Raw genomic sequence first — 23174 nt, 5'->3', positions numbered from 1 at the left:
ACGGACGAATCCACGAGGGGTGTTGCGACGGCGCTTGAAAAACGTGAACGTGACGTCTTAACGTCACGTACGTCTTGAATTCGATCACGCACGTGTGATTTGGCCTTAAGGTATTTTTTCATTATAATCGAATATAATGATGTGAGATATATATTTATTTGTTGTAAACGTATCGTAGAGAATATTGAGCAGAATATTAAAAACAGCGGAGGGTTTGTATATTTTTGTAATTATTAAATGAAATTAAGAGACACACTTGTAAATTTGATATTATACATCCCATCCAATATCGATTAAAACAGAAAGGTAATATGTGCTTAACAGGGGCGATGTATGTTAAGCGTAATAATGTTTTGAGTTACCGTATTCACTTAGCGATTACATGGTTAATATAACTAAAGATGCAAATGCGGGAAATTAATCGCGCACTTTGTGCCAACATTCATTATAGCGGAGTGTGTGAGTAGAATGTGTATACACGCGAGCAGGTGTGTCTCCGGAGAATAGGATATGCGACCTGAGGGCTGTTGGCAACGTCACTGTTACATATTGATGTACGAGTGTGTGCTTAGATTGAGGATGATTAGGTTCAGGAAGAGTTTGTCTTGTACCTCGGCATCTTGTATCTTAACCGCAAATGAAACGCATTATATCGAGTAAGGTAAAAGAAATAACAATTGATTGGATTTAATACATAGCTATCAAAAATTCTTTCAAAATTTCATCATCGGAATTGAATAAAATGTACTTCTAATAATATATGTATCAAATGTAAAACACAGGAGGTATAAAATATTTTTAATATATTCATGATAGTCTCTCCTTTAATATAGGCTGTCCAAATGTTTGAAATTTTATTCTCGTAAATTAACGTGTCGTAACGATATAAGCGGAGTGAATCGTATTACAACGCAGCCATTGTCCATGGACTTGAAATAAGTTTGGTCGTTCATTATGCATGCTTCTACTTCCCTATGTCTTATTTTCCACTTTCTGCCCGTAGTAACTTCTTAATAATCATCCATCTTCCGCTTTCAACGCTACGTCACCTCGTCCTGCTTTAGTTCCCCCCCCCCTCTCCTCTTTTGCTCTGACTTTCTCTTATATGAATATAACAGAATTTTATTATAGAGAATCTCGCAATGTAATTACTTTGACTCGCAGATTCTTTTTAATCATTTTTCCTTATCGAAAATTCGATGATAATGATACAATTTTCTTCTCCAGTTTCAAAATTATTGAGATATAACTCAATGAGTTAATGAGTTATTTTAAATATTATACGATTTTGTATTAAACTCCATTTGAAATTGTTCAAAGAATAAACTTTTAATATTCTCCAGCGATTGCTCTTTTTAAAACTTATTAGTTTTAAAAAGATTTAATACGTTGAAAAAAAATGTCGAGCTTAAATCTCTCTTTTTTTTTGACTACTTTTGTGATTATAAGAATTAGTTTTCCAAAAACTTTGGGAAATACTTCGCATACATTTCTTGTAGTAATTAATCATAGAATTGAATGTTTTATAACAATTTGTGTTACTTACAGTATTGACAGTACCCGGATACGATGTCAGGGTAAACAGGCAACCCGTCATGGAAGGATGCAACGCAGTGTTGTCCTGTACAGCTCGGGAAGATGTTAAGGAACACCTCACTGTAACCTCCTGGTTCCGTGACGACGCTATTCTCTTACCTGGAAACACAGATACCGGTGAGTAACTGAGCGTTGAGATACATCATTTACTGTTATAATCCAAGACAGAGTGACGACGTTAAACCTTCCCGAGAGTCATACGTATTTGAACATCGCCACGCGTATCCATCGTTGATTTCACACTTTAAACATTATTGTCGAAACAAATTCGGACTAATTCTACGCTAATTCATCAATTTTCTATCGACATGTACAAAGATGCATTTACGTGCCGAAATCAGTTTACGAACGTAATACACACAGAAAAATATCATTCTATTGCTAAGAGAAGTGATTACTCAATTTATTTATTTATTTGTTAAGTAACAATTACTTTTAAAAGAATTTATTCTTGATAATAATCTTAATATATGCTTATTACAAATTAAAAAAAAAACTATCATTATTATGTAATACTCGAAACAAAGAATTAATTTTCTTTTGAAGAATGTTATAAAATTTTATTGAAGAAGCGACTTTATATAATATAAACAAATCGAATTTGTCTTAATTTAACAATCTTGACACACAACTTGACATTGGAGTATTAAACTTATTACTAGGATTCAGAACATATTTTGAATAAATTTGATACTTGTGATGAACACATAATAGATTTGCTAATGTATATAAACTTATAAAATACTTGAAACAATTAAACCTGTAATCATTATTTGCATACAATATATTTTTCTGTATATAAACCTGTTAATGCGTCCGTTGTGGTTAAAGCGAAGAAAAAAGAATGTGATAGGAAATGCACACGTTCGAAATAAATGCGTATAAATGAAGAGGTAGAGAGATATATCCGAAGCGCAATTCACTCCTCATCGCTTATCATAATCCCTCATACATAGTAATTTTTAATCGTAGAGTCACTTTACTTAAGGGATTATTACAATTTTCATGAATTACGATAAATTTCACAAGAAAAGGGCACGGCTCGAAAAGGATTAAATTAACGCAATTATGACCGCTAGTGAAGCGAGTGGCATTCAGATAGAGAAAGAGAGAGAGAGAGAGAGAGAGTACAAAATGCTTGATCTCTCGGATGAACATCCGGTAACGCGTACGAGCTCACAGATTCACACACACACACACACACACACACATATATATATATATATATATATTTATATACCCGCACACGTACCGCTGCGGCTACACACGTACATGCGCTAACTCGGCGGTTTAGATCGTCCTGTACACGCTCAAGCATTCATGTCCCATACATATTTATACCGCTCGGTTGCACGTAACCGGCACCGGTGTGCGCGTAACTGTACGTACGCGTGTGCCGTTGGAATATCATGGGAAGCATCGCGTCATGTCGGGGCTTGATACGTTTGTTTCGTAACTAGGCGGCTAACATTGCATCGTCCGCATATATACGAAAGCAGCATCTGCACATCAGGGGAGTGCGGTTACGTATCTCTCCCGCCGTTGTATATATATATATATGTGTGTGTGTGTGTGTGTGTGTGTGTGTGTGTGTGTGTGTGTGTGTGTGTGTGTGTGTGTGTGTGTGTGTGTCGACGTGAGCACCCACGGTTATCGTAGCACGCGTGAGGTGCGGACGCACGCCGTCGCCGTCGCAAGAACGGTCCGTATCGCATCCGAAGACGACGCGTCAATCGACGACGTCGCGCCAATATCAGTGAAGATAGAGAGGAACGTCAAGTGTATATAAGCGCTCTCGAATTGACACAATAGCTCAATAATCGAAATAGAAAGAGACCATCTTCGGTCGTTATCGGAAGAAATTTTGATTTTTTTCTTCTTCTCCGTGTTGTAACGGAATTCATTGATGCCACTCAATGAAATGGAGCGGAATTAACAATTAGCATATATCGATCTACTTATTCTCAAAAAATAGCATTCTCAAGCTCAAATATTTGTTAAGCACTCATTTCCATAATGTGAAAAAATTCATGAAGAATATCTGATTCTGAAAAATGGAAGAAAATACAGATATAATCTTTTATTTTTAAAAAAACAATTAAGACATATGGTACGCGCGTGTATTGGTCTTCGTAATAACTATCATGTTGTAATGTCGCGGATATCAGACCCTGATTCAACGACATGAAATTCCGGTTGTACGTTGCGGGAAGAGCATGACGTTTCTATCATTGACTCACGCGCGCACACAGTATAACGATATCGAATCTGCGACAATAGTTCTTGTTAGACATCATGAGGAGGAGAACCACTCGGAATCCTGTTCGTGATGAATGCATCTTCCGCAGATCCGGGGACACATCATCGTTAGAATTATATTATTCGGAATAAAAAGGAATATTTCTCATCAATATTAATAAAATGTAGCATATAATTTTAGAGATAATTAAAATAAATGTTTGATATTTTGTATTTAAACATCTTCATTTGAATTTAGAAAATGAAACTGTTTTATAGAGTTCTTTTATAGAGATCTTTTATAGAGATTAAAATAATCAGTGAAAAATAACAGAGTTATAAAAATAATGAAGATGAAATAACTAAAATGAAAGGATATACATTCGTAGTGATTCAGTTTTTTATTCTTCGGACAATATGTCGGAAAATAACAATGTAACGGGAAGTGTCTATCTTGAGCGAAGAAAGAGAGAAAGAGAGAGAGAGAGAGATATTTCTCTTCAATATTAATTATTCTCTGCAAGGGATAACAACGCGCGAAATCCGTAACGTTTCGCGCGTAATGAAAAAAAGATTTCTGGCAGGTCAATCCGAGATAGTCAGACAGCTTTAGCAAGTCGGTAGACCGAGTTGCTCGATGGTTGTCCGATGGTTGAGCCAAATTGAAAATTTCACGCCTGATGGTACACCCATCCGTGATCCGAAGAGGTTTCATCGACAGATGCTGAGGATTTTGCATAACCCTTTGCTCCTACAGACTCGAAATACGAGAGAAAATATTGCAAGAACCGCGCGCACGTTCAGGGATTTATTATTGATATTTCCCAGCTTCTGAATTCTGAGAAGTCGAATAGTATTTCCGCTCAGTCTGCCGCGTTGTAGAAGGAAGTGGAATAAATCGCGAAGTCGAGAGAAGCATTTCTTCACTACGATAGTGATGAGAGGGAAAATTTTTATTCAGGTGAAATGTCTTCACAATTGTACACTACATTTTTTTTGCGGTTTTAATATATTTATATATGTAGTATTGCGTCTTACAGAAATCGTATTTTAACTGAAACGTAAGTAAAATTGGAAATTTAATAATATAAAAATCATGATTGTTTCAAATTTAAGAATTAATTAATTATTATAAAAAGGAGTAGGAGAATTGCGAACGGGATAAGCTTGAACGATACTATTGCAACATATCAAAGTAATGATAACAGCTTTCATTTCTCGCATCCAGTAGTAGTCCTATATACTCGTATGTTTAGTATCATACTAATTAAAACACGTGAATGCACGTAGTTTAAGTTAAGTTAAATCATCATATATTTTTGATGATTTTGCTGTAAGGAAGAATTGCAAATATCTAAAGCAAAAGTTCATAAAACTATCGAATATTTACTAATCGTAGAAATCTTTCTACAAAGAATATTGATTTTAAATTATAATAATTATTTATATATTATTCATATTAATAAACTATAAAAACAAAATCGATTCGGTATTATCTCACATGACGTGAGTAATTTCGCACGGTAAGGTTTTATTTCTTCAGTTTTTTGTTTAAAATTATAATTTATATTAATAATATATGAATTTAATTATTGTAGTTCAAAACTAATTAAGTAATTAAAGTATCTTTTGAATAAAGACTTCTATTAATTGATAAATAAACATCGGCTTTATTCATTAACTTTTCTATCAAGTGTCGCAGTTCCCCCATTCTCCCTTATTACAAATGAGTAAAAATTCATAAACTTTGATAAATATGTATTTTGTGTAACCATATTTTTTAATTTAAATTTTAATGTAAAAAAATATTTTGTAAAAGAATATTTTTTACATAATATGTGTTTTTTACTTTTTGTACTTAATATGTTTATTAAAAAAATACCAAAACGAATTTTTAATAAAATGTTGATATAAGAAAACTCGGTACTAAGTTTGTTAAAAAATCTGTAGTTGACAGAAAGCGCGGGATGCGCTGAGACACACTATATATTAAATCAACCTATGTACATGTGCCCTGATTTTGTTCACAGGCGGAAGATTCGTAGTTACTTCGCAGGGTGACCTTCATATTAGGGCCGCCAGACCAGAAGACGGCAGAGCGACGTATTCGTGTTTAACCCTGCATGCCTTGACGAGCGAACGAAGAAAAAGCGAGCCCGCCACTTTAACCGTCACGGGTAAACCGCCAGAACCGGATAAACCCTTTTGCGAGATAAATATAAAATCAAGATCCGGATTAAAATTTAATCTATCTCCGCGGATTTCGCTGTATAATAGAATGGCTGTATAATAGGAAGATTATTCCTTGCCACTCGTTCATCTCCTTTAGATTTATTATCCCCGGTTTTTTATTTGTAGAACCAACCGCTTCTTCGCCACCGCGATTGATGCAACGATCTGAAATCGCTATTTCTGCCGAAAGCGGTTCCGACGTTCACCTCACATGCTCAGCGCAAGGAAGCCCGCCACCGCAATTTACCTGGTATCGCGATGTTAATGGTTGGTTTAATTAGGGGAATGTTTACCGAATAAGCTATGTTAACGGTAGCGCCGAACAAACTACCAGCAGTGTTCAAACATCGATTTCTCGATAGCATGGATACCAGATTTGGGAACGTTATTTTTATAAAAAAAAAAGCGCGTTATCGTACACCATTAGCGTTACCGTATATTTACGTTGCCTGCCCCTCCCCTCTACTTAACCAAATCTTAATGAATAATTTATATAATAATGCATTATTTATGCGCTCTCAAAATCCGCAAACAAATTTTTGCGCTTATTTCGTTTAGCTGAAAAAAAAATTGTGGAGGCTGAGGCAGCCCCCCCCCTCCCTCCCCACGTGTTAATAATAACCGATTTGGAAAATCAAATATACAGGATTTATGCATTATTTATGCGCTTTCATATTCACACACACACACACACACACACACACACACACACACACACACACAAATGAATTCTTAAAGAAATGCATAAATACTTTAATCTAAGAATATTTTATGCTTAGAATAGCGCTAAGAATAAACAATTTCCGATTAACAATAAATTATTCGTAAAATAAAATAAATTTTAGTCTTAGTTCAAAACAAATTTTATTTCAATAAAAGAATAAAGTTGCACTCGTTCAACATTAAATATGCTTATATTAGCATTATTTTTTCTTTAATAATATCTTTTGTCAACTTATTTCAAACCCTCAGTATGCTTTTTAATAACATCAAGATGACAGAAACTAATGCTGTAGTAAGTAACGATAGCTTTGTAAATAAAGTGCCACATTTATAGAGCATATATCTTAATGTGCACGGGATGTAAGCTCCCAAGGAAAAACTGAATCATACTTGGATTATATCCTCTACTAATGTAGTTCAAAGGCAAGTGACATGCTGAGACCGTTCTACCCACCTCCGTTAGCCTTATTGCAAATAAGGATGCAAACAGACGGTCAATCTCGTCACAATGGTAGAGAACGCTGGCTGCATATATACAGGCGGATCCGCCGCGACGGATTCATTGCTCATCTCATCCATTTAACTGTGGATAGCAGATCCGCGAATCCGCCGCGGAAAATCCGCCCGCATGTATAGGCACCTCTTTTCGTCACGTCGCAGTGATAAAGTCGGCCGGCTTTTCGCGCATCCCCATTTGCAATGTAACTGTCAGAAACATTAGGATAAGCTGAATATTTCATCCATCCTTAAAGATTGAATCACATTTAGAGGTATATTCCACGAATGCAACAGTTCACACTCACAAAATCACCGTCAATCATCATTCACTACACCCATGCACTTCCGACATCTTGATATTACTGAGGAGCCCTTATATACACTGTTACCGCCTGCCGGCGAATTTTCAAATTTATAATCCAAGAATAAATAGTTGTAAATAATGCGATTGAGTTTGTTAGAACCATATAATTTTTAGAAACACGAATACCATTTTAAGAATAAAGTATACTTTGCATAAATCTATTTGTTATTGATACCAGTGAACATTTATTAATTGAAGAGAACATTTTATACTTAAATGAAAGTAAATAGCATTCAAGAATAAAAATATACGTGAATTCATTTTTTTCTGTGCATAGTTTCAATTTTTGCGCTGCATCCCTTAAGGCATTTCCCTCTTGGAGCGAACAGTTATATTCATCCCTAAGTTTAAAATTGTAAAATTATCTAACTATGCAAAATATATCTTCGATTTATGCGCTACCGTTTCCAAGCAATTTCGATCTTTACGCTGCAATCCTTAAGGGACTTTCCTCATAGAACAAAGATTTGGTTAAGGGAGGTCAGCTAGGCAGACATCGTACATTTTGTAAAAATAATTCATTATCATTACTCCTTATTAATTTTAAAAAGTAAAATGTTATCGTTATTTCTTAACGATTTGTTATCTTTTTTCGTTATTTTTTCGTAATGTTAAAGATATTAGATATAAAAATTACATTATTTAATAGTCAATATATCACTGTAATAACAAATATTAAAATTAAAAAATGTAAATTAGTCTACATACGTACAAACTTTTCTTTCTTTATATTAAATAATAGATAATAATTCAAATAACAATAAAAGTAACAACTTCGTTATCATTGCTGTAAAAATGTAATAATGTTATCGTTATAAATAAAAAAAGTAACGATCGTTATAAAAAAAAGTAATAATGTAATGGCGTTACGACTAACGCGTTACTTCCCAACTCTGGTAGATACTGAATACTTATACGTTTAAATCAATATTATACAATGAATATCAAGAAGAACAAAAAAGTGTTCAATAGGCGTACTCTTTAATAGTCGTAAAATTTTGTTATCAAATGTAGTTGCAGAAGAAAAAGAGATCTATTTATTTTATCAAAAAAGTTGTCGAGAATTTCTCTTTTTCTCTTGTGTGTACGGTGTACTATCAACATTCAATGAGAATCTAATCTAGCGCTAAACGTATTATGCAAATAACTCTACAACATGATTGTAAGATAGATACACTCAAATGTCTTATTGCAGGCCATTCGATGCCGGTCGAATCGTTCGGCCGCACCCAGCTTTGGGGCGATTTGATGCAAATTCGTCGCGTAGATGCACAGGATGCAGGAAGATACGTTTGTCGGGCCAGCAATCAGCTTGGCGAGCAACGAGCGGAGACGCACTTGTCAGTCACATCAAAGCTAAACGCTCGGATTCAGCCGCGTGTGCAAGTACGAGTCTGAATTATGCAGAAGAGCATAACAATATGAAAATAGAAATTCGTTATACACAAAGGGTTTTTTTTTTAATTCAAAAATCAACGATGTGATAGAAAAAGGAAACTTTTATACTTTAAAAAATTGTTGAGCTTGTACCACGATATATATAGTTATTTAGTAAAAATTATTTATCCTATATTATACTAGGAAAGCAATTAATGCGAATCAAGAATTTAATCCACTTATATCATATAATATTCTATTTTTATTATAATATAATGAAAAACTGAATTAAACTATAAATACGGTTAGGGTAACTGTATTTATGATAATCGCGTCTATTGATTAATTAGCAATTTTCTTTCGTTCTTTTTTATCCAAATTATATAAAATTAATATTTAATAAAACAATTATTAAATGATAATTAAGCCATTAATTTATCACATTTAATATAAAATGTCAAATATAAAAATATGCATTATTAACTTAACAAAAGCTAGTCTCAAGGGCATTAATTTTATTGCACACTTAAAAATCGTGCAGATAAACGCGAATTGGACCGACTGCGAGATTCAAATGGATTCGCTTGTCGTCATTCGCAGGTCATTAATTCCGGCGAGACCGCTACGATGAACTGCACGGTCGAAGGATATCCGGTTGAGAGCGTTGAGTGGCTACATGACGGTGTGCCAGTATTGACCGCGCAGGATACAAGGATCAGATTGTTGGCTCCCTTGGTGCTCGTAATAGGCTCTGTTGGTCGCAGGGACAAAGGGATGTATCAATGTTTGGTGAGGAGCGACAAGGAAAATGCTCAGGCCACTGCCGAACTCAAACTCGGAGGTAAACAAGCGCATCATAACGCCGTTTTTAATATCTGTTATACCGTACTTTTATTTGGCCGTTTCTATCTATGCTTACATTACTAGTTTATACATTTATAGTGCTTTCCTTCTTATACATAAATTTAAAAAACTGGTTCATTCTCGTTTAAAAAAACGGATATTTGAAAACTTTTTTTTTAGATACGGTTCCGGAACTGCAGTACACGTTTATCGAGCAGGCATTACGACCAGGCCCACCGGTATCTCTACGATGTTCTGCTACCGGTTCACCAACACCATCCTTTACGTGGCTACTCGATGGTGAACCATTAAGCCAGATTGCGACTGGGCACAGGTAGATCATACCTATGTTCTGATATATCAGCGTTATATCGCTCTATCTTCTAATCAGGAACTATGCGCGTAGATACGCGATAGGCCAATATGTGGATCAATCGGGTGACGTGATCAGTCACTTAAACATTTCATCGGCGGGAGCCGAGGATGGTGGCTTGTACGCATGTGTGGCGTCCAACACTCTAGCGACCGTCGAACACAAAGCTAGATTGAATATTTACGGTACGACATGCAGATAATAATTTCATATGATACATATAAATATAATCACGTATTAGAATGTGAAATAATTTTCAATAGGGCACTTCTTACGAATAAACTCGACTAAATCTGTATTTCCACAATATCGCACATATAATCGCAAGTGTGTTAAACATATCTATTAAAGTTATATCCAAAATTAAACAGCAAAAACTATCGAAGAAAACAATACCGTATAGAAACTTTAAATGGAATGAGAGTCTCGAATAAGCGCAACAATTGATTTAGATTGTGAAAGAGAGTTCAAATCGGGACAACCTTATAATAAGAAACCACTTTTAGGACCACCGTACATTCGATCGATCGGCCCAGTTCGTGCCATCGCTGGTGTCGACATTACAATAGCGTGTCCTTACTCAGGATATCCGATCACATCGGTCGGATGGACCCGAGGTGGTGCCGAATTGCCCTTTGACATCAGGCAACGGGTCGACAGCGAGGGCCACCTTACAATCCTGACGGTAGATCCGAATGATGCCGGGACTTTCACATGTATAGTTCGAGCAAGTTCTGGGGAGACCGCCAATAGAGATATATTACTAACTGTTAATAGTAAGTGAGAGCATAAGAATAGTAATAGCACAACAAGTGCACTGAAAAAAATTTACTAAATCTTAATACGTATTTTTTTAAATAGCGCTAACGAAACATTTACTTACAATAACTACATATTTACTTAATAAAAAGAAATAATAGTTAAATCAAATTAATAGTTCTTATATCAAATAAATATATGTTACTGTTAGTAAATATTTAGTTGGTACCAAATAAATATTTAAAATTTAATAATTAATATATAATTTAAAATAAATAATTAAAATGTAACACATTTTTTAATGTAGAACTAATTAGGTTAATGTTTAATAGATTTTTATTATATATCTAATGAAATTATAATATCCAACCAGAAGAGAGATTAAAGATTAGAACACTCTCAACAAAATTCTAATTGATATCCTTTGCACGAATGTAACATACACGAATCATCCACACGCGTATACATGCGTATACATTACTTCAAAATCACGTTATCATTATGATTATGCTTTCGAAAAAATTATTTGCGAAACAATTCTTACAATACGTAAATAATTTTTTTTATTCAAAAAAATTTTTCTTTCAATTTTCTATTATTTAAAATCATATAAGATTACTCTTAAATAATTCATTAAGTTTCTTTATTTAAAAGATAAAAGATCGACGAATGTACTATTCATAGAAGGTGTCCTTCTTACAGAAGATGTCCTTTTAGGACATTGACCTACATTCAAAGACTTGTGTTCGACTCGTACCATGCGTCTCAGAACACTGCAAGAGGATATCTGTGACGACTTTTCATGCCCCACTTAACTTTGCCATATCTCCCAAAACAAAAAGGAATCTCGGAGTTTGGATGTAATATAGCAATACATAACATAACTCTTCCGTTTATGCGTATTTTGCAGGTCCTCCAGTAATGAGTCCCTTCAGCTTTCCCGCAAATTCACAAGAAGGCAGTCGTGCTCAAGTGACTTGTAGCGTGACGTCGGGCGATCTTCCAATCTACATTTCCTGGTTAAAAGATGGCGAGCCACTACCTTCTTCCCTTCGCGTAAGCATTATCTCACTTTATGAAGTTCAGCTCTGTACGAAAAATGTTCGATATTTTTTTCTCTACACTCTCTAATTTTTCTCTTCTCTCTATTTTCTGTGTCTCCGACGAAAGATAAAAAAGTAATGCAAACTGCAACTTCATTTTAGAACTATGCACATATTTTATCTATAAAAACTAATTTTTAATCTTTTCGTACCTATTTTTCTTCGAAAGTTTCATCTTTTGAAAACAAAAATACGTATTTTTTTTAGAAATAAAATTCTTGCGAAAGACATTCAGTCTTTGTGAATAATGTTCTTCAAACAAATGGAAATTCAGTAAGATAAAATTTAAAAAACAGTATGTGAAAAAACAGAGATTTTATATGATTTTACAATATACAGGAGAGAATATCTTTCATATCTCGAGTTCTTGTGTCACTGATTCGAAAATTATGTATCTTTTCTATCTCATTAGCATAATAAAAATAGCGCAATACATTCTACATTCCGTAAATTATATTCCTATCATGATCATATTTTTCGACCGGATAGATCGAAGAGCGAGGAGCTGAGTTTTTTAGCCTCCTCGTCTTCAAGGAACTGTCGTCGCGGCACAGCGGCAAATACACCTGCGTGGCCACGAATAGTGCCGCGAAGGTGAACCATACGGCCGAACTTTTGGTAAAAGTACCTCCTCAATGGATCTTCGAACCGTTAGACGTGGCGACTCTTTTGGGCAATCCGTTAAATGTCCATTGCGAAGCCAAAGGTTTTCCACCGCCGCGTATTACGTGGCTACGTGCCAGAGGCAGAACGTCCAACGACTATCAGCCGCTAGTCGATGGTTCGGATGGTAGACTCACGATATTGCCTAATGGGTCTTTGTGGACGGCTTCCGCCGGTCCGCAGGATGAAGGTTACTATCTATGTAGGGCTAACAATGGCATCGGATCCGGATTAAGCAAAGTGATATATGTGTCGGTGCATGGTAAGAATACGATTCATGTTCATATAGTATAATTATAGACCAATATAATTATAGACCAATTAACGATGAAGAACAATACAAAACCTAAAAATCTGAATATATTGCAAAAAATCCAATATATTAATCAATTCGATATTTTATGGATTTATATATTTTTTTTAATATAAATTTAAAAATATGGTTATATATAATATAATAAAATTATGTAATTTAAAAAAATTATATAATTATATAATTGTAGAATATAAAAAAAAAATAATAAAAAATAACAAAAAATACTAAAATATTATTTTTATTCAATAACAAAAATAAGCATTTCTTTTTTCTTGGTAATCTTAAAATCTCTAAAAACCCATCGGTTTATTTAATCCAATCTCGTTAATTTAATCTCGTATATTTCAATTATATGATATTTGGAAATATATTACTATAAGCCTGCTAAATAAGCAGCAAATTAAAATTTGTAATAATTTGTATCTTTATAGAACCGGCGAGATTCGAATTTCAGAGTAAAAATGTAACAATTCGTCGTGGAGAATCCGTAACTATTGATTGCACTGTGATTGGTGATAATCCTATAGAGGTGCAATGGATGCACAACAGTGATCGATTGGATATGAGCAATCACAGACTAAGTATCGGTCAAATAAAGACTGACAACGGCCTGAAGTCCCAATTATCTGTCGCAAATAGTGATCGGCAAGATTCCGGAGTCTACAGATGTACCGCTGATAATGCTTATGGAAGAAGCGAACATTTGATTTATTTAGCAGTCCAAGGTAAAGTACACATTTCTATCATTAAATTTTTTAATTTTGTATGAAATTATTTTTTATTAATAACACACATCCAATTGGCGTGTAAGATAACAAAGACGCTTAAACCTTGTTTGTATTTTACAGAGAGGCCAGATCCTCCAGCTGGACTTGAAGTAATAGAGATCGGTTCTCGATCAATACGGTTATTATGGAAGCGAGCCTTCGATGGAAACAGCCCTATAAGAAATTACGTGATACAATACCGCTCGCTAAGCCACGGTATGACCGACGATTGGAATCCCGTTAAAACGCACAATGTCACGTACACTCCAGGAAGCTCGAGTAGCAGTAATTCTATACATCCAACTCAAAATGGTTCGTCCACATACCCTGATCGATATCGCGGCTATTCGTCCCCTTCCATAACTCATATCTATTCTAGGCTTATCTCCTTTCGAAACCACCGGCGATGATCAAGAGGTAGCTCTGGTCGGTGGTCTTCATCCGGCTGTTACCTATACCTTCAGGATATTCGCCATAAACTCTATCGACGCAAGCGGACCTACAGAACCTGTTGTAGCGAAGACTCAGGAGGAAGGTAAATGCCTCATATGATAATGCGATCGAATAACTGAAACCTTGATGTATTGTATAACATTACTATCTGTAATAGCACCTACCGAACCACCACAAAACATCAAGGTGCAATCCGCCGGACCTGGAGAGCTCATGGTCAGTTGGCAAGTAAGTAATGCCAATTCAGAGATAACTTAAGAATACTTTTATTAAACGTAAACATTAATATTTTATTAAGCTGAATCATGTCTCAGTGCTATAAAAAAAATCGAAAAAATTAAAAATATAATATTTACGTACTTTTCATTTTTTAGTCACCTCCAAAAGAGTCTTGCAACGGAGATTTGCTAGGATATATAGTAACGTGGTCAGAACATTCGTCATCAACTTCGGGTGTCAATCAAAGTAAAAGTTTAACCGTAAATGGTTGGGCAACGACAAAGGTGCAGCTAACTGGTTTAAGAAAATTTACGAAATATGACATTTCAATCAGAGCCTTCAACAGCATAGCCAGTGGACCAGCAAGTGCTCCCATCGTGGGTACTACACAAGAAGGAGGTATAGTAAGAATGAGAAATTGTGTCCGTACGAAGAAGGCAACAATATATATATTTCGATTTCTATTTGCATTCGTAGTACCGGAAACACCACCGACTCAAGTAACATGCGTCCCATTGTCTTCTCAAAGCGTCAAAGTATCTTGGAGTGCGCCTCCACCTCATCAGCATGGCGGAATTATTCAAGGATACAAAGTCTATTACAGGCCGGTTCCTACTGATAACAGTGAGTAATTCTCTTTCAAAATACTGATGAAGATAAATGTTTGCAAAAAATTAATCTTATAAGACAGTTTAAAACACATTACTAGATATTAATTAATTTTTTATCGCAGTGGATATATCAACGGTTGGTGAAGTTAAAAGAACTTCCAGCATGGATACTTATTTGCACACATTATATAAGTACACAAATTATTCCATCAAGGTATTGGCTTATACAGGCGCGGGTGATGGAGCATTGAGTCCGCCAATCTTCTGCATGACGGAAGAAGATGGTGAGATGTTTAATTCAATTTTAACAGATAAAAAGAACTGTTTATATCAGATTGTAAAATAAATAATCTAATATCTTTATTGCAGTCCCAGGTCCACCCGCTGGCATTAAAGCATTAGCGTTAACAGCGGAAAGTATATTGGTTTCCTGGTTGCCGCCATTGCAACCTAATGGAAATGTCTCAAAATACACTGTGTATAGCAGAGAAACTGGCTCTAAAAATCATAACACGCACACTATGCATGAACCGCCATCATCGCCCACAGATACTCTTACGATGGAATTACGAGATCTAGTGGAAAGGTATTGCAATGATTGCAATTTTTTTACAATGCATTTTATGAATTTTATAAACCGATTTCTAATCTCTTAGGCAATTGTACGAGTTCTGGGTGTCAGCAACAACCGGTCTTGGAGAAGGAGAACGAACCACTATAGTTACGCAAACAACGAATACTAGAGGTATTTGCAAATCATATATTCGAAAATCTCAAAATTTCAGAATTAGATTTATTTAAATATTATATGTCTTATACTTTAAATTCATTCTGTAGCTCCCGCTAGAGTGGCGTCGTTCTCGCAAGTATTAAGAAGAGCTGTAAAATCATCGGTCACGCTGTCGTGTTTAGTAGTCGGAAATCCTACGCCACGACCAATTTGGACATACAGAAACAGTCAAATCAGCACCGGCAGGCACTATGAGCTTACATCCGATGGACACCTTAATATACGCGGTAAGTACCACGTATTTTAATTTATTTCTCGCTACTTACAGAATCACAATATCGAATCTAGACACTTTAACGCAAAATTAATATCTATAAATTATCTATAATTATCAAAATTAATATTTCTAAATTATTATCATGATGATATATTTTCGATCATCTTTCAGGATTGGAGCAATCGGTCGCAGGAAATTACACTTGTTCGGCTAGTAACTTATTCGGCGACGACTCCATCACATATTCATTAGTCGTAGTAATGCCACCCAGAGCACCGTCGTTAGAATTGCAATATACAACAACAAACAGTATCAGATTCCGTTGGAATCATCCTGACAATGGCGGCGCTACGATACAAGGTACTGAGAAAGCAAATTAATAATATCGCATATTACGTATGTAGCTGTTAGTAAACTATCTTTTTTCTAGGATATGTGTTAAGCTACAAGAGGGATCAAGGCGGATGGGAAGAAATTGCCTTGTCTCCTGAACAAACGGAATTCGTGCTTTCTGGATTAAAATGTGGTTCTTCCTACTTAGCGCACTTAACAGCACATAATCGTGTTGATACTGGTGATCCGAGTCCACTAATCAGTGCAACAACGAAGGGCACTGGTGAATAAAATATTTTATTTGATTAATTAAAATTAGCTATGTGTACGATTGCCCTGGCTTAGAATCGAATTTAAGTGTCGATTAACCTTTCAACTCCCAAGCGGCGAACTGTTTGCCTCAAACTTTTCTGAGTAATTCTGTCAGGAGATTTTGATATTTTTTGTAAACTTGTGAATAAAATTTTGTAAATAAAGATAAATGACATTGTACTATACCAATATATTTATTTACTATACTTTAATATAATTATTAACATCATAAACTTACTATTATACAGAACATTTTTGAGGTCTCTCCACTTGGGAATTTATATTTGCAGGAAAATTAGCATGGGAATCGGAAAGTTAATATAAACTTTCTTGTTAAAATGACAGCTACTAAACTTCCTCTAATTTATTTTCCAGCGCCCCTATTGCCTAAAGAAAGAGATATTATTTCGGCAAATGGCACGTCGGTGAAGTTAAATTTATTATCTTGGCCTAATGGAGGATGTCCCATTCAATATTACACCGTCGAGTATCGGAGGCGAATCAATACAGAACCGTGGATTTTGGTGGCCAGCAGAGCGACCGATAACGTTGTGATTCGTGATTTAAAAACAGCATCGTGGTACAGTTTACGTTTAACGGCTCACAACGACGCTGGATCGACTCAGACTCAAATGGAATTTGCCACGACCACGCTAAGCGGAGTCAGTATCGGTCCACCTAACGATTTAATAATGGAGGACGATATCAAGAAGACTGTGCCTAATCACAAAGTTTTGTATGTCATCGTACCGCTCATCTGCGCAATCGTTTTAGTCGTTTCCGCGGTTATCCTGGGTTATGTCATGCTTAAACGTAACGGCAGGTAAAGCGTAATACTTCCCGATTTTTTGAAACTCTATTTCACTTCATTTATTTATTACTCACCACTCGTCAGATTCTTATTACTTTTCGTCTAATTACTTTTTTACGTTTATTTTTCGACAGAGCGAATTATTTAGGCGAGATATTACCGGGACAACAGCAGCAACAGCAGACTGGATTAGGAATGGTTCCGCAACAACAGCATCAGCAACAGCATCATCACTTGTCGAGTTGTATGTCAACCGTACAACTCAAATCGACGGCTGAACGAGACAACAGACGTAATCATCAGGTTTACACTAGTTCGCCCGTGAAACAAGAAAATCACAAAACCGCTGATCACGGTTCTGGTATGAATATCGATTCATAAGTCGATGAATTATTCGTAATAACGTAAATACGGCTTCATTAATACTTTATTACTCTTCGCAGAAATGTACGAGATAAGTCCATACGCTACGTTTAGCGTTCCCGGAAGAGAGAACCGTTCGGTCACAACTGCGACGCTCGATTACACGATGCAGTTCAAGACTTTTGGTCATTTGGAGAACGAGGACATCAATACTATCGATTACGAGAGATCCAGCGTGGAATTCGAAAGGTAACTGGCTACTTCCGTCGCTTCTTAACTTCTGACTTTTCGTGAAACCGATCCGTTTTCCGTTTGCGCCTTCATTTTCCTCCTCTTCTCTTCCTCTTTCTGGTGTTCTTTGACGCGCAGGTCGAAAACACCAAGGTGGCACAAGCAACGCTACTTTCCGAGCATCGCGGAAGCCGAGAGCAAGCTGCGATCGAGTCGACAAGGTTCCGGGAGCGACACATCCGGAAGCCCTTGCGGTGAATGCGCCGGGCCTAGTTATAGAGTGCCAGTAAAGCCTTGTAGAGGTACAATTATGTATTTCTATCTTTACTATTGTGTATATCGATTATCAATATAAAAAGAAATCTAGAGAATGAAAACTGTCAAGAAAACTGACTGTATACGAGAATAAACCTCCATACAATAATGTGATCCCTTACAGATGTATTTTCGCGAGGTGTCGAATCCAGTACGGAATCTAACAACGAAGGCTCGCCCTCACTCGCGAGACGACGAAGCCGACAGCCGAGCCGGTCTACTCGCAGGTAGCCAAGGTTTGTTTGTTTCCACATAGCACTCAGTCTTGACTATTCGATATCAGCCTCTCATCGTTTTCACATCGACGCGAAAAAGAAGCGCAATGACGCGAATCATTTATTAATTAGAAATTTTTTACAAGTGATAAATATTTATATTTATTTTATGGATATTATTAAAAGTGATATATATACTCCGAAAATGCATATATCTTGAGAATATATGTTATAATATATATTGTATGATATATTGATTTTTCACGTTATTACGCTTCATTCTAGAACCTCATATTTTATACGATAAAGGATGAGAATGTAATTCTACACTTGCTTTTATATATAAAAGAAGATAAAAGCATTTTCTAAACAATATAATTGAGTCTTCACATCTCGACAAATTATCCTTATACGTATAAAAGATGTATGTATGTATATGTGTACAACCTTTCCCCATATATATATATATATATTTACATGCAGCGTGGCATATGAAATGCTATATCATTTACTTATTTCATTAAACTAAATCTGTGGAATATCGATTTTTTATACTGTGTGAAATTCTATACTTCTAAAGGAAATTCTATTAGCTGTGGCATCACAAATTAGAATTTGGCGGAGGTAAAGGCACGCATATCAGTTTGTAAACTGGCGGATAACAGTTGATTTAAAATATGAGCATAAAGTGAAAGTTGTATTGTTTTTTGTTGGAACAAAGAATGTGATAGAGACCCGGAGACGTTTCTGTCCACGTGCAGTTGTGTGCACTTCATAAACTGGTATACGCCTTCACCTCCGTCCAAGTCCGATTTGTAATTCCATTTAACAGAATTTCCACGAAATATAAAATTTGCTGATGAAGTTAAAAAAATCAATACTCTAGATCTAAAATTTTAACGAGGTAATAAAATGGTATGACATTTCATGCATTTTACCCTGTATATTTATTATTTAATTTAGATAACATTAAAGATGTTTTTGATAATGAGATTAAATTAATCATCATTATATGAAACATTACCTTATGAATAAGAGATTTAATTATGAATCGAATTAAATTAGAGTTGCGTTTCATCAGTTTTTTTTTAATTCAGGCAACGGTGTCACAAGCTTTAAAGAAAAATTTTTCTTCTGACTCGATAAATGTATCCGCTGATTTGTTTGACAGTTCGGTAGAGGATATGACGCTATTGCCGCCAAGCGGGTTCAGTGACAGTCGCGAATTGAGCGACGTGGAGTGCGACCGTGATCGTGATCGCGAACGCGATCGCGAATGGCAAGGTTTATCAGCCGGAACTCGTCACGGCGGCAGTTTGGGCAGACTTCCGATCGAGGCCGTCGAATCTATGCTCGCTAGGTATCGGCATGAGTATCCGTAAACAAGCATGCCTAGCCCAGTACTAAACAGCTGAGATCGGTCTAATCCTCGGAAATTTACTTATTTGTATATCTATAGATTATCTTGGCGACTACTATACAATAGAATCTGAGGAAGAATATATGACTGTTTGGATACTGATGTTTTTCATATAATGTGTATAAATATGTTTCTTTTTATGTAATAATAGTAACACTAAGATAAATATATTATTAATTTAATAAAATTTTTAGTTATCGAGGTAGTTAATATCAAATATTCAAGACGAGGAAAGAAATTTTTAAAATAAATTTTAGATATCATTGATTTAAGTATTTTCGAAAAATCATTATTATATAATTATTTTCGAAATACGAGATATTTAAGAATTAGTAAGAGAGAAAAAGAGAGAATTGATTAAATATTTTTAAGAACATAAACGTAATCATTTGTTGCAGATATCAGCAAAGAAAGGAGCAAGAAAGACAAGAATTCACTATACATGTATGATTGAGATTCGCTGGTTCGACTTGGTATCTTCGCCGGACGATTTAACATTATTTAGAAAAAGACGACAAATCTTATTCTCAAAACCATCCGTTGCCGTTGGGGGAAATTTTAATGTGAAGGATAATTCAATTTTGAATGGAGATGGATGAGTGATGGAAGAAGAGACTCTCAGGTCCATTTGTGTCGAAGAGGCGTCTCAATAATTGATCTGCGTTGCGCCAAATACTGCCGTTGTTATACACAAAATATGGCCTTCGTATATAACCCTGTATGTGCCACGTATGATATTGTATAACGTCGAATTTCGAGAGAAAAAAAACACCAAATTCTATCGGCGATATACACAACTAAGCAATCAAGAAGTAACGGAAGCATTCGATGATTAACTGTACGTTTTTTGATAGCATTTATTCTTTCTATCACCGAATTACAATTACACTGTCTTACCATACGAAACGTAATTACGATAAAAAAAAAAAGTCTGATTGACCGATCCATTCCTTTCGCGACGACCAATTACAGATATACAGGGTGAACGCCAACTTTCATACGAGTACCTCCGCTTCACTAGTGCGATCTATTTATTAACGAGCTACTCTATGTATGATTATAGAAATGGCAGATTATATTCGCGTAATGAGTATTGTGTTTTAAAAGATTTTAATAAAAACACTGCAACGATCGCAGCGTTACACGTTATCCCCGTAAGAAATAGGTCAATTAATTCGAAGCTAATGATAGGCATTTATTCGAAATAAAATTAAATGATTTTGGCACACAATCAAAAATTGATTCTCAAATTCCTTTTGGTTTGAAATACACGAAAGTGCTGCGATTCGATCTCACTCCAATTCAATCATGAAACCGGCTTTCCACTTTTCGAATAGTGCCAACTTTATTAGAAATATATAGTATTAAGAACATCGTGAAAAAAAAAAAAACGAAAATTTGAGAAGATAGAGAGGGGTTATGTGTGCTCCTTTCTCTGTCCTAACTGAACGTAATTGTGCGCTATAACAAATAGTATTTACGAATCGATTATCCGAATAAGAAGCGGCTAGCGCCTTAACTATGTAAATAATTGCTCTTTGAGAAACGACATTTATCGATGTGATCGTAAAATACGCTAACGATTATAAAATACCATGTGCACCACGTGCAGAGAGTCGTAGTGTGTCCACAGACAAAATCGAGAATCGTGTAGCATATAGAGCGATTGAGAAAATTAGCCTCTCGTCGGAAATTCGGTTTCTTTTCAAAGATCTCTCCCGTAACGTGAGACTGATCGTTAATCGAATACGCTTACATTGATTTCTGCTAAGAAGAGTAAAGGCACAGCGAAGCACAGAACTTTGCATAATACATACAGCATAAAAGAATCAACCATTCAGAATCTTTCATTTCATTAAAAAAAAAACTCTAATTGATCGATTCTCTTATGCATTATGCAAAGGTCTGTGCTTCGTTCTTAAGAGTCTATCCAGGCAAATTTACATTGCATAAATGTATGCATAAAAAACATCCAATCGCATTTTACATGCGTCTTTACAATAGAAATACGATTGGATATTTTTCCTTTATGTATATGTTTATGCAACTAGACAAATTTATTTGTTGGATAGATCCTATATAAAGGCAGAAGCACAGATTTTTATATAACGCATAACACACAAGGCATAAGAAAATCAGTCAATCTTTTATTTCGAATCTTTTATTTCGTGAAAAGGAACAAAAATGAAGGATTTTGATTGGTTCATTTTTTTTATACTTTATACATTATCTATGCGTTATACAAGATTCTATGCTCCCACCCTAAACAGTTAATCGTTCTGATCGAGCGACACTTTCGATCACGCCGGAAAAAAAAACGAAGAAAACCATGCGACGCGCGAACATTCTTCTTTTTCCCTTTACTTTAATAAAAGAGAGACAAAGACTTGCTTAGAATTATTCTCGCAGTTATTTTTAAGACAGTTGAGACTAATTATAAGTCTCGTAGAAATCTCAGAAGAAAATTCATGACATATGTCTCTTGTTACTTTATAAACGAGTTATCGCGTAGATATAACATGTATATAAATGGGCTGATCAGAAAAGATGATTTCTCGAGATTTGCGTGTACGCGAAATTAGCGCTCATCTCGGAAGTTTATGCGGAATATATCGGAGTATATCGATAACATCATCCTATAAAAGATGGATGAATTGAGGAGATTCATTCTATATCTCTTCGAACTTTTAGTTTCCGAAATTGATACATTCACCCACAAAAAATGGCCCAAAATTTAGCATAATTTCTTAACATCTTTCAATAGTGATAATTCAACAAAAAAATCATATTGAAGTGAATATCATATTTCAATGCAATGTTTGTTGAGTTAGCGTTACTAAAAGATGTTAAGAAATTACACTAAATGATGGGCCATTTTTTGCGGATGAGAGAGTGTAGTTTAAGGATCGTCAGTTCTTTATGATTCATTTGCTTTCAACAGAATGAAAGATGTTGAAATAGTTAGAGCAAGCGCGAGGTGAAATATTATTGGAAGAGAAGAGTATGTGTGTATATTTTATTTTATTGCAATC

General features: G+C 35.3%; 1 protein-coding gene across 1 annotated transcript in view; it reads left to right on the top strand.

The window, feature by feature from the left end:
* Positions 1–22262, top strand: part of LOC108753929 (Down syndrome cell adhesion molecule-like protein Dscam2) — a 58023-nt gene extending 35761 nt beyond the window's left edge. The window contains exons 4-32 of the mRNA XM_018495927.1: positions 1549–1713; positions 5865–6011; positions 6193–6333; positions 8847–9037; positions 9629–9869; positions 10052–10205; positions 10278–10429; positions 10751–11020; positions 11914–12059; positions 12596–13031; positions 13517–13810; positions 13934–14164; positions 14232–14387; positions 14463–14533; positions 14680–14923; positions 15002–15148; positions 15258–15419; positions 15505–15721; positions 15792–15880; positions 15973–16152; positions 16314–16502; positions 16573–16758; positions 17163–17610; positions 17733–17959; positions 18042–18210; positions 18331–18494; positions 18632–18734; positions 19894–20082; positions 20541–22262. Of these exons, the coding sequence (XP_018351429.1) occupies positions 1549–1713; positions 5865–6011; positions 6193–6333; positions 8847–9037; positions 9629–9869; positions 10052–10205; positions 10278–10429; positions 10751–11020; positions 11914–12059; positions 12596–13031; positions 13517–13810; positions 13934–14164; positions 14232–14387; positions 14463–14533; positions 14680–14923; positions 15002–15148; positions 15258–15419; positions 15505–15721; positions 15792–15880; positions 15973–16152; positions 16314–16502; positions 16573–16758; positions 17163–17610; positions 17733–17959; positions 18042–18210; positions 18331–18494; positions 18632–18734; positions 19894–20082; positions 20541–20592 (5561 nt within the window). The 3' untranslated portion in view covers positions 20593–22262. The remainder of the gene's footprint in view (positions 1–1548; positions 1714–5864; positions 6012–6192; positions 6334–8846; positions 9038–9628; positions 9870–10051; positions 10206–10277; positions 10430–10750; positions 11021–11913; positions 12060–12595; positions 13032–13516; positions 13811–13933; positions 14165–14231; positions 14388–14462; positions 14534–14679; positions 14924–15001; positions 15149–15257; positions 15420–15504; positions 15722–15791; positions 15881–15972; positions 16153–16313; positions 16503–16572; positions 16759–17162; positions 17611–17732; positions 17960–18041; positions 18211–18330; positions 18495–18631; positions 18735–19893; positions 20083–20540) is intronic.
* Positions 22263–23174: the final 912 nt, after the last annotated feature.

The sequence above is a fragment of the Trachymyrmex septentrionalis genome, unplaced genomic scaffold (assembly GCF_001594115.1).
Source record: "Trachymyrmex septentrionalis isolate Tsep2-gDNA-1 unplaced genomic scaffold, Tsep1.0 scaffold73, whole genome shotgun sequence".
NCBI lineage: Eukaryota > Metazoa > Arthropoda > Insecta > Hymenoptera > Formicidae > Trachymyrmex > Trachymyrmex septentrionalis.
This window is presented reverse-complemented; position numbering and strand designations above follow the sequence as displayed.